Source organism: Aplidium turbinatum, chromosome 7 (assembly GCF_918807975.1).
Source record: "Aplidium turbinatum chromosome 7, kaAplTurb1.1, whole genome shotgun sequence".
NCBI lineage: Eukaryota > Metazoa > Chordata > Ascidiacea > Aplousobranchia > Polyclinidae > Aplidium > Aplidium turbinatum.
In genome coordinates, this window is record NC_137478.1 from 29,750,210 (window position 1) to 29,762,901 (window position 12,692).

General features: G+C 38.8%; 1 protein-coding gene across 1 annotated transcript; it reads right to left on the bottom strand.

Annotated features, from left to right (window-relative positions):
* Positions 1 to 9: 9 nt before the first annotated feature.
* LOC145774543 (clathrin heavy chain linker domain-containing protein 1-like) lies at positions 10 to 12,295 on the bottom strand. The gene is made up of 12 exons (XM_082585808.1): positions 12,031 to 12,295; positions 10,269 to 10,472; positions 9,397 to 9,539; positions 8,878 to 9,005; positions 8,077 to 8,230; positions 7,371 to 7,453; positions 6,696 to 6,862; positions 5,680 to 5,808; positions 4,956 to 5,057; positions 3,929 to 4,086; positions 3,042 to 3,165; positions 10 to 1,372 (listed from the first exon to the last, which is right to left on the bottom strand). The coding sequence occupies exons 1-12, from the start codon at positions 12,243 to 12,245 to the stop codon at positions 1,054 to 1,056; spliced, it is 1,926 nt and encodes a 641-aa protein (XP_082441934.1). The 5' UTR covers positions 12,246 to 12,295; the 3' UTR covers positions 10 to 1,053.
* Positions 12,296 to 12,692: the final 397 nt, after the last annotated feature.

The window sequence follows — 12,692 nt, forward strand, 5'->3', positions numbered from 1 at the left end:
TGTTACATTTTTGCAACCAACAGTGTCAACAGTACAAAATCAACTTCACAGTGGTGTTACTGGTATAACGCGTCAGAATACTCCACAATGCTCCAGAAACCGAGGTTAAAGTAATTACACGGTAGCCTACAAAATTAAACCAGATCTTAACGTTTTTTAGACTGAAAGGCTCAGTAAGATCTGCTTTAATTTTGTACCGTGTTATCACTTAAACCTCAAGTTAAGGTGAAAAGTAAAAAATTTCGACTTCAGACGCATCAAGCATACATCCACCTCTGGTGTTGCAAATTCGAAAGAGATTTTAGCTTGCAAACATTCGCATAGAAGCCATGTGCTCGTAAAATACTGAGCTCTGGTTACTCAGCTTGCTAATTCCGACCCTTGCAGCTCAATGTTAAATGAAGGTTTTTTTTTCATTATCTTTATCGTGCATTGCGGGAAAGCGGACTTGAGCGCTATGCATCGGTCTACGCCTTCCGACGTACACCTGACCCACGCTACAGCCGACTGCAATGTCTGTTTCCGGTTGTCTACTCTATTTATGACTTAGATTTGGTACTACCCATTACTCGAAATCGACCACTGGGTAGAGGCAATTATCGTAAAGTTTCTTGCCCAGAGAAACAACAGCAAGTGCGGGTGGCTGGAGTCGTGAATGGAGACGCCAGAGCGCAATAGTTTATGCGCACTTTTCAGTTCAATTGTTTTTATTTCTGACCATCATATCAAAACAATACACGTCAACATAGCAAAGGTCGAGAAAAAGGTAGAAGCGACAAAACGCGAACGTTAAAAACGTGCTTGTGACCGAAGTAAGTTATTAAGTTGAAAAAAAAAAATTTGGCACGGTCGCAACACCTTCAGAAAAATTTAAGATATAAGAAAATAAAAAAAAATAAAATGTTAATAAACAACTTAATGTGTTGAGTGGAGGTGGGCTCATGGAATGTAGACAGACTCTAAATCGGCTCCAGTTATATAACTTATAAGAAATTTATACCGGTACTGGCAATGTTCGCTACACTAACTTCCCTAAGCGCCAGCAATAAAAATTTATGTGTAATAGTCAAATTGTTCTTTCTCGTGCTGTGCAATGGCTGCCAACGCCTTCAGCACCCCTCTCTTCACAACAGCTGCCGATTGAATTTCCAAAGCCACATCGAACATTTCGTTGTCTTCGCAAAATGCCTGGATCTTCATCCAATCAGAAGTGCCATGGTCGAATAGACTCGAATCAGTCTCGTCGTAGACGATCTGGTGCAGTGTAGCGGAACGACGTTTTGGGTTGTTCAGCAAATCGTTCAAGAACCGTGGCACGACAGCCCTTCCTTTTTCTTCGTTTTGCAATATGAAACAGATGGCTTGGTCGAATCTGAAACAAGATTTTTGCTTTCTTTTTTCAACAACTTCCAGTATGGTTAAGCTTATTTCTTCTGGCCATGACAACGAAGTAAGCAGTTCAGAGTGCAACATAGCAGCACTGGGTTACGCGCCGGGCTCAAGATCACGCGGCGCAAGTTCGACTCTCGGGGTGTGCGCTTGAGCAACGCATTTAAGACTGCTGTCCATTCAGCGGCACCTAGTGAATGGAATAAATTCCCGGCAACAACACTTCAACAATCGGAAAACTTCACTGTGCCAATCTCGGTAACCGGCCCTGCGTCAAGAGCCTCTACAAGTATGCGAAACTACCAGGAATAACCTATCAAGGCTTTGTCAGTCCGAGGATAAAGATTAAAAAAACATCCAACACTCGAAACAAGACAGTTTCGAGGCCAACATGAGATACGGTACGGTAGCTACTTGAAAAAATACTTGGATAGTGGCTACACCTTCGCATTTTTAAAAAAGTTTTAACCTATCTAAGTACCAATCCCAGGCTATGGATAAAACCGTCAAAGCAGACGTGGACAACTCGACAATTCTAGTTGTCTAATAATTCAATGAATTAGAGCGAAATAGCAATTCTAATCTAATTTGGCGAAAACTTGTTAACTCTAGTTGTAATCTAATCTTTGGTTTTGCTATAAATTCTACATTGTCCAACAGCTTTTTTCGTCAAACGAAAGGAAATTGCGCGCTTGTCAACCTCATACAAGATACGTGCAATAAAACTTTTATCATAAATTAGCTCCTGCTCTGAAGCTTATTGATACCACTGCTCCAGGCTCCGAAAAGTGCTTTCATTAAAATAATGACGACATATCAATTTAATTTCTGAAGCTTAAAATTGCCTGCAGTCAACTGTTGCTAAAAAATGGCACAACTTTATGAAATTTAAGGTAGGCTACTTTCATCAAAATGTCATGCGGAACTGCGTTTCAAAACATATTCGACGTCTGAATACGCAAATAATTTCTTAATTTTGTGAAGGATTGCTGTTAAATTATGTAAATTCAGCCAATAGTAATAGCATTTTATGTAATACATCGGAGCCGGAGCTATTTTTCAAACAACGGGCTCCAGCACTTGAATTTCACGTAGAGCTCCAAGTCCAGCTCCGTTGAAAATGCACCGCTTGGGCTCCAAAGCCCTGGTGACAACTGCGTCAAACTAATTTTAATCTAGTTCTAAATCTACTCGAATTAGTTAGTTGGAGCTACTCAAGTTTTCACAAATTATAGTCTAATTTGTGAAAACTTGGGTAGCTCTAATTATAATCTAATTTCGAAAACCTAAAAAACTCTAGTTGTCCGAATATGCTTCAGAGGCAATCTCATCACATAAAATCTGGCCCCAATTAATTGAAAGTCAAAAACAACACTAACAACATTTGCATTGTATTTTGCTGACGAGAGTCGGTAAGACGCGTAGGAAAGCCAACCCAGTGTCGGGTTATTGACTACAAAAAGTGTGAAAGTGGCATAATGTAGTTCTGCACCAGGCGGGCAATGTTATATGAAACCACATATTATGATGACACATTTGCAATAAGCTACAGGCCACCAAAGCCAGTCATTTTCTCAAAATACAGTATTAACATTCAACAAATATTTTTTGAAATAACTTTTTACCAACAACAGATTGTCAAGCAATGTCACCTCAATGGTAGCGGTTTCGTCGCGTAGTCGCCACCATCGGCCTCATTCAGCCTTTTCGCCGGTTTGCACAGTCCCCACAAGAGGGTTACATCCGGGCACGTTCTGATGAGTCGGAGAAAGTCGCCTGATGAACAAACGCGCTAAAGCTCAAAAACTTGCTTAATTAAAAAGGGTAACGCTATTTGCTGTTACCATTTTTAATTAAGCGCTGTTACTTACGTTGGTATAAAATATATTTTCCAGAAAACCAAAAATGGTGCCATATCAACATGGAACAACTACAAGCTAGGTAAGCTATAATACACGTTCATCTACAATAAATTCTACATGTTTAAATTTTTTTTTTTTTGTCGTATCCAGGCTTACACCCGGTGGTTGAAAATTTAGATTAAGTGGACGGGAAGGCAAGGAAGCCAATATTCGTGTCCACCTTCAGGCATGCCTTTAAGTGTCCTGCCACAGACACAGCCGCATGCTCGAGCGGTGTCGAACCGGTGGCCTTTCGATTGCCGTTCTAGGGTTCTAAGGCTAAAGGCTAATTCTACATCATGGCTCAGAAACGCTAATTCATAATGATGCAATAATGGTAATAATTTAGATCTAGCCTATTATAAATGACGTCATCATTCGCTTCTCACGATAGTTTTGATGAGCTGTTGAAATACCACGTGACTTTACTTTCCACTTGCTCTCCACCTATAACGTCAAGCCTAACATTTCTTGTCAACATGTAGCCTGTGACAATTCTGACACCCACCCACAAAATAGACGTCTCTGAACGCGCTTTAAAGCTATTCTACAAATATAGTAAACTTTTTCAGATAAAAAATTCCGTCATTTTTACATTCCACCAATGGATTTGCTGCATCAGTCGTCTGTAAACTCACATTTCGAGTATTTTGCAGTGTCCTTGGCATAGTCCAGAAGCGCCTTGTAGTGATGCAACTGGAAGAAAGTATAGCAGGCCTTGTCATGATTTCCAATGTCAGCAAAGATCTTGTTCGCAACCACGAGACACAACGGTCTGTACTCGGGAACCGATTCACTGAGATTGCAAAACAATATAAGCCACAGATTAGTCTTCAACATTAAACTATATAACTTAGTCCGCCCCGTTAGCTCAGTGGTTACGCCACCGGCTCAAAATCACGCGGCGCAAGTTCGACTCTCGGGGTGTGCGCTTGAGCAACGCATTTCAGGACTGCTCTCCATTCAACGGCATTTAGTGAATGGAATAATCCCCCGGCAACAAGACTTCAACGATCGGAAAACTTCACTCTGTCAATCTCCGTAACCGGCCCTGCGTCAAGAGCCTCTACAAGTAGGCTATGCGAAACTACCAGGAATAACCTATCCAGGCTTTGTCAGTCCAAGGATAAAGATTCAAAAACCAAACCTATATCGTTGTAGCCTCACAAGTAAATAAAATCAAGCCAGGTTCTAAAATCGGGGTAATTTATTGAAAAAGCTTTTGCCACTGTAAAGTCGGAAAACCACCAAGTAAATAAAAACATAAAAAATAACCCGTGAAATCAACTTTAGAACTGTAAAAATCAATGAAAAGAAGAGTTTCTCAGCAGTTGCAAAGCTACACAACATTCATTGCGAAAGACTCATAGAACTGCTCAATAATGGCGCGTCATGATGTAGCCTGCTGTGGAAAACTATTTTAATAAAACAAAAAAAACTTGAAGCTGTTTTTAGGCAGATTTATTAAACATTAAACAAGTTTCATTTACTAAAAATATTTTTAATAAGCTATATCGAATAATGTAACCCTCGGGGTGAGGCACAAAACCGGTATAAAAAAGGCAGGCGGTTTCTATTTGTTGATACACCTCCTCTTAAACCTAAATAGTTAAGATTAGATAAACCTTTTGCAAGTTGCTTATCAAAGGAATGACAGCCACTCGCCTGTAGTCCAAAAGGTTTTGCGCTATCTCATTACATGGAGTGACTGTCCCAGTTGAAGTCCAATGTTTCAACAACTCGGGACGATTTTCTTCCAGTGCGCACCTGATATGTGGTAGTACAACAATAGCTTCATTAGAAAAGCTCCAAAATTACTTCGATAGCGTGGGTTCGAATCCCAGCTTCCGCTACTTTACTAAGTATTACTTGATGTCAGATTAAGACTGTAAGATGTTAAATTAATGCAAAACATCCAGTTTTTCTAGCTTGGAATCCCTAACGCACTGGTCCTACCAGCCATTGTTTAGTGTCTCAACCACTGCTTCTGGGAGGTGTGAGTTCGATTCCTGATTGAGTCATACTAAAGAGTTTAAAAGTTGCACTGAGGCGTATGTGTTTCCTAAAGCACAAAGAAAAGATTGAGGTATTTTTGAGGGAACTGTCTGAGAGGCGACAGGAATGATTCAAAACTGAAAAGATGGCTGTCAACTGCTGTGGGACACCCATTCACCATAACATCAAACATACGAACGCACACACACTTATTGAGATTTTCAAAATCAACTTCTCAGCACACTACATGTCCATAGCTGCGCACAAACGTGACAAAGAGAGCAATTCCAGACAGCAAATCAGTTGCTTTTTACATTGATTCAACGTCACCAGACATTGAATCAATGCAAATAAACGACTGATTTGCTGTCTGGGATGAGGTCTGTCTCCTTACCTGGCGCAGACAATGGACATCTGCTGATCCACGACGTGCGACTGAGCAATTGATGAGCTCATTAGAGCGACGGAGTAAAGCAACAGGGGGGTCGGTGTGCCCTCCCAACCAAATGACACTTCTCGGAATCTAAACATGAACATTCTAGATAGTATCTGAGAATAACATTTCCAAAATCGTCCGCCCCGTTAGCTCAGTGGTTACGCGTACGGCTCAAGATCACGCGGCGCTGGTTCGACTCTCGGGGTGAGCGCTTGAGCAACGCATTTCAGGACTGCTCTCTATTTAACGGTATCTAATGAATGGAATACTTTCCCGGCAACAACACTTCAACAATCGGAAAACTTTACTCTGTCAATCTAGGTGACCGGCTTTGCGTCAAAAGCCTCTACAAGTATGCGAAACTACCAGGAATAACCTATCAAGGCTTTGTCAGTCCGAGGATAAAGATTCAAAACCAAACCAAAAACGCTGGCTCTCGAACTGAAATCTTTATTCTGGAGCTCAACTACAGCAAAATATAAATTTGGGAGGGGGTACTATATTATGTGTTATTATTATTATTTAGGCAGAGATAGCAAAAGATCTTCAGTCAACTTTCCCCTCTAACCAAGCAAAAACTAAGTGCACTGGTTTGTAGGAAAGACATATCAGTTTGTTAGCTGATGAGCAAATACTTAACGCTTTACAAGGCGCCAGGTTCGATACTCATCAAAATCATTCAGCTCTCAGCAAGACTCTTCATGACAAACTTGAATACTCAAAGATGAGTTTCCTTGCTCAAACATATTGTTTCACTCAATGCAAATTTTTCAATTACCTAGGTATAAAATTTAGGACAAAATCAAGAAAACTTTGTTTGGAGTCTTCAGAAACATAAACAAGATCACGGATTTTGACAATTTTATAAAGGTTTCCCTAGTCCTAAACTTTTGTTTCTTTTTTCCATAAGCTACATGTTATCGCAAAGGCTCCAGCAGGCCAAGTATAACAACAAAGTATGTTCGCGGCATTACCTGTTAAGGGTTTCCATGACTCTGAGAACGCCCCGAGGGCTGTTAGCCGCGTGCACAGCAGCTTTGTCATATTCCTTTTCATTAAATAACTCATTGAACTTGTCAATGTACTCGAGGATCAACTCAGCTTCTTTTTCTTTGGAAGGGTCGTCGTCTTCATAAGCAAGCTGCCGAGAAATAACGCGGCGTTAAAAACTATTTTGATTCTCTCCGCAACTTGTGAAAGTGTGGTTGGAAAACATAAACAAAAAAATATGCCTCCCAATGGCGGATCTAGAGGGGGCGATCGCCACCTAAAACATAGAAAAGTAACTTTATTCATGCAGGATTTGCACAGTCGGATTAATGTAGATCACCTACACATCATTGTGTTTTGTTTAAATCCCTCTCCCTCCTCTAAAGCTACTTATTGGATTCGCCCCTGCTTCCAAGTGCAAACCTTACCGCATCCCGAGCGGATTACGTGATCTGCATGGGTTAAATGATAAAGTACAAGACAAATCGTTTAACACAGGAAATTAGAGCTGCAGAAGTGCTAATAAAAATAAATTGACTAAACCATTTTATTTAGGACTACCACAACCAGCAAATCAGTAGTTTTTTACATGTATTCAACGTCTGCGGACGTTGAAGCAATGTAAGAAGCTACTGATTAGCTGCTCTGCAATGTCTAACCTCTCCATCGTCGTCCATCCAGGAAATGTTTCTTTCCAATGAGGGCTGACTCATCCATTTCTCCAAAACATATTCACGTGGGGCTGCCAATAACAGTATCTTGCCGTTATGAAAATAACATGATTTGCAATCGTACCCAGGCTTACGCCGAGCAAGATCAAGTGGACAGAAAAGCAAGAAAGCCAATCTTTGTGTTCCACTTCATGCATGCTCAGCAGCTCCTTATTAAATCCACAGCCACACACTCATGGGAAGTGTCGAACCAGCGCCCAGCCGAGCGTCAAATCAGAGCTCTCAACACTCGTCTGTACAGTCGTTGCTATTGTTATTAATAGGTTAAAGCAATTTAATTAACTGTGAAGCAGTGCTTGGTTAAATATACTACAACGTACTTGATTGCAACCTGACCGGTAAAAGATCACTTGTTACTTCATTTCAACATCCGGCAGCTGCATAGTCCAGTGGTGAGAGTCCTGGGTTGAAACTCAAAAGGACGTCAGTTCGACACCGCTTAAAATTAAGTTGCTGTGCCTTTGGAAACACACTTAAAGGTGTGCCTGAAGATGGACGCAAAAATTGGCTTCCTTGCCACTTAATTTAAATCTTCAATCATGGGGTGCAAGCTGGATACGACAACAAAACATCTGGCAACATTACACAAGGGACATCAAAAACAACCTCTGCTACATGAGACTAAAACACTTACTTTTGTCGAAATCTGGATCTTCAATTATGATTCGTCGATATGAACTCATCGCTTCCACAGCTGCTTTCAACTTCAGATTCTTGTAATGCAATTCCTTAACTTCTTTTATCAAGTTGTTGCGTGCCTCTATCCGATGGGCTAAAGTTTCCTCTGTCTGTGAAGAAGCCATTGCAACTGATACGGTTGGGGCTGGGTTAAACTTAAATCAAAGCTTCATTAAACACGATATTTGAGCGAGAGACAAAAAAACACGAAAACCGAACTCCTTTTGTGGTAGTATTGTTTCTTCATTATAGGGCTAGGCGTATCGTTTTTGTGGAAAGTGGTTCCTTGAAAATACCTTTCCTGTTGCACCTACCGTCGACAACTAAAAGTGAAGAGGTGTGGCTAACTGGTAAGTGGGAAAAATAAAAATGTCAATCAAACTTATCACTATCAGGCTTAATTATCATCAGCTAATTACTGGACAGAGCACAGGACTAGAACCAAAAGAAAACAGGTGCTATGGGGTTCAACTGGTGACGAAGGATGCTTACAAAACCTCTTCAATCTGATTACTAAAAATTGTTGAGTCGCTAGCCTTCTTAGAATATAGAGTAAAAGCTATAGAGTATAAGCGATAGTGTTAAAGCTATTAAACGTCGAGGGCCTGTGTAAAGCGAGGTATTTATAGCAAACCTAACCTCATTAGAAACAACCGGGTGTATTCATAGCTTGCAAAAGCCGTCTATTTATATAGATTTAACGTTTGCAGACATTGAATCACTGTAAATAAACGGCTTTTGTTAATAGCTTAAATACCTTTATTTTGGTACTTAAGGGCACGTATGAAGTTTTTTGCTTCTTAACAACAGTTTCGATGGCGGAGTCCAGTTTAGCAACAGCTTGTTTCAAAGTGTCAACATTCGTCCATTCTTCAACGGATAAACCTGTTTTATAAGAGTTTCGTTAAAGAATTAAACTGAAATGGTTCTTATTAGTTGATAATGCTATTCTCAGATATGTTCTCTAAAATAGAATACTGCCAGCCCCGCATACTTGTAGCAATAATGCGTTCTACCACAAATACGGCTGTCAATCAATATTTTTTGCTTTTCAAATGATGGGAAATACATCGTATATATAACATACTTAAAGCTTAAACTTTGCAAGAAGTTTAAAAAATCTTTGTAAGTAAACATTTCATAGTGTTAGTAATAAGAGATACCTGATCCCCTGGTTGCTAATTTGCTACAATATGAGACATTCTTTTGACTTAATGTTTTTGTCTCACAGGAGTAAAATGTTGAAGAGTATTACACATTTTGGAAAGTTCTTCACCTGGAATAGGTCTCCGTTCTTCTCGTTGTTCAGGTGTGATTGGTCTGACTTCTTCTTCCTCTTCCTTAGGATCTTGATCACTTTTCTTCAAAGAGTTTAATTTGCGTAGAAGATCATTGTTGTCAGTCTCCAAAATCTCTAATCTGAATATGCAGTTTGATCAGGAATGACATAATTTAATGTTTCACACATATCAAGTTACAAAAAACAGGTAGCCTACTCCAAGGGAAAAACTTATGAAAACACAAAAATACCAACTACGCACTAAATGCGTAAATACAAGACTGGTAACGGAAAACAACTCAAAAACAAATTGTCCACAAGGTATCTACTAATAACACTTTAAAAGTTATTAGGCTGAAAACTCATGTTATCAACCTTCTTGTGATGAATCCAGATAATTAAAAATCCGGCTAGTGACAACTGAGACTCAATACATTTCTGGAGTGGTGATTTTTCATAAAGAAATATTTTTATACCAAGTTACAGCTTATACCAATTTGTTGCTATCACTCAAAATGTTACAATCATGCTTTGTCTGTAACACATAAAATGTAACACCACTCAAGTTTTAATACACTTAGCTTGAGAACATCGCTAACTGATAGCTTCATAGTTTTCACATAATAAAACTTGGTAAATTGTATTGCTGTAAATAAGTCTTTTACCTCCCAACTAAATCTGTACAATTCCCGTAGAGCTTTAGCTGTTCGGTTCGTTGCACAGCAAACTAAGCAACATCACTAAGGTTGTGTTGAAATTAAAATACATTTGTCCATCCCTTGGATATGTTGGATAATGGATATTACAGGAATGTTTATAATAACCAATAAAATAAAACTTTAAATAGTATGTTGAACAACATTTCTTACTTATCTTCAAGTTCTAGTTTTCTTCTTCCATAGCTCGCAATAGCAGTTGGAAGATTGGCTAGTGTTTTTATTTTCTTTGTCAAAAAGAAGGACTCTCGTTGTCCATTAATGATTGCAGCGATGCAGTCCTCATACTCTCGTTTCGTATCCGCTAATATGTCTTTGTACACAGTGACATTCTCAACTATTTCATTGAATGCTTCACTGAAATACAAAGTTAAGTCATGAGAGTCAAGCCAGCTGTAGAAAAATCTGTGTTATTTGTAATTCAATGGTAACCACAATCTTCAACAAGTCTAGCTGTAAAAAAACAATCTAAACATTCTAGCTAATACAGATCTTGCTCTCAAATAAGCAGTGAGAACAATAATTGTTCTCATTATTTGTGCAGATAGCTGTCCAAGTGTTTATTTATAATAAGTAAATAAAATAGCATCTGGCAACATGCTCTTTCACTTAATTAAGGAATTATCAGTAACCCAAGAACTATCACAAAGCATCATGAAAAATCATGGATTGTTCACATGTTTAAAGGTAGCGCAAAAAGTGTCGTTGTTCATGAGAAACTCTAGCTATGCTGTTAACGATAGCCTACTTAAAAACATTATTATCTGACACTATGCAGTATGCATACGCTTTTATGTTAAAAACTATATACATGCATAAAGTGGTTAGGCTACTGTTTATAATTGGCTATGGCTATTATTACACTATACAGTGTAATAATAGCCTCAATAGTGTTGCCAGATAAGGAATTCTGCCCCAATTTGAGAAAAGTTTGAAGCTGTTGAAAGCAAAAACTTGTATTTTGAAAATATTTTTTAGTCATGGGCAAAGGTCAAAACCCTAATCTTACTTCTAACTCTAACCCTTACCTTAACCTTTCCTAACTTTAATCCTAACTCTGGCAACACCTGATTGTAACCAAGGCTTTACGTGTGGAAAAATAGCCACTTCCTTTATAGTTACTATACATAAACCATGGCTTCTCAGGCTATAGACTTTCATCACTGAAGCATGAAGCTTACAGTTTCCTTGCAAATGCTTTAACAACCAAAAAAGCGGCTCAATAAAATCCTAATTTGTCTTTTTCTGTATCAAGATATGTAACTTGCTGAGCTAGAGTATAGGATCAGGCTTCAGGGATTGACACACTTTTTTTCACATATTCGACGAATATAGCGATATTGACAGGTATCATCTCGGAAAATGCTTAATATAACAAAAACGGTCAGGCTAATGCAAGTAAGAGGTTTATTTTTGAAATCTACACAAAATTTCAGTCTAGAAACACTTGTCAAACCTTACTGATCCAGACAGTCAAATAAATCGACCTGGCTCCCGGTCTAGAGGCACTTTTTTTTCAAACTTGATTCAAATTCAAAGAAGTTTTTTCATTTGATATTATGTTTATTGCTGCTCCAGTTCTCTTTTGTGCCACATTTTCAGTTACGGTACACTTTCAGTTATCGCAATAAGCGTCTGAATGCGAACAAGGCCCATGCAGTAATCCGAACATGTAATCTATTGCCAAGGACATCTGATGAGGACTGATAGAGAGGAAATCTCTTTCTCTGGAAAGCTACACGTAAATATCATCCCCCATTTTGCTTAAATTTAAAACTGTTTGCAAAAAACAACTACCAAATTAAGGCCATTGGACCCATTTTATCTAGGTTTAACACCTGCTGCAATCTCAGCCATGCCACGACATGCAGCCATCCGCAGAAAACTGCATACAATATTGAGTAGCTATACTTACCTGTAGATTGCATGACGTTTTTCATCATAAACATCTTCTTTGCATTGAATCCGAAGTCGTTCTTCATCAATAAAAAGACGCACTTTTTTTAAAAGAGCCTTGTCTTTATCACATAAAATAGGTGGCAACAGTGGTTTACGCAATCTACTGATCTGAGATTGTTTTAAAGCTTCAGAAGTTACCGAAGTAATGTCACTTCTGGTTGTTTGCTGCATGTTAGCGCTAAATATGCAAGCAGTTATTACCACTAGTTTATTCCATCATAGACTTCAGGCAGCAACACAGCAGCAAAGCGCGTACCAAAAGCGCCATGGCGATCTCCCAGAAAGAGCGCCCTCTGTCCAGTTTTCTATTTCAGTTTGGGGAGTGGTCGCAATTTGACAAATTCAATTATATATTTCAAGTCATTACAAAATCGCGTAATCATAAATTAAGGGTTCTCAAATTTTATTTTAGGAGAAAAAACAATGCAGCATTGTTTTTTGTTAACCTTTCAGTTTGACCCAATGGTTAAATTGAAAGAGCTGCTTCATGTCAATTTCAATAGGCTGCTATTAGATGCTAATATGTTACCAACGCAATACGCCTTTAATTAGCCGAACTACGTATAATACACTTGTTCACAGAACCTTATAACTCTCTGTTACTTTGTTGTGTAGATT

Bases quoted from the DNA above. Each gene is read 5' to 3' on its own strand.
- LOC145774543 (XM_082585808.1), bottom strand. From the start codon at position 12,245: ATGCAGCAAACAACCAGAAGTGACATTACTTCGGTAACTTCTGAAGCT. The intron at 10,473-12,030 runs GTAAGTATAGCT...TTTGTATTTCAG, and splicing joins AAACGTCATGCAATCTACAG to TGAAGCATTCAATGAAATAG. The intron at 5,809-6,695 runs GTAATGCCGCGA...GTTCATGTTTAG, and splicing joins GTCATGGAAACCCTTAACAG to ATTCCGAGAAGTGTCATTTG.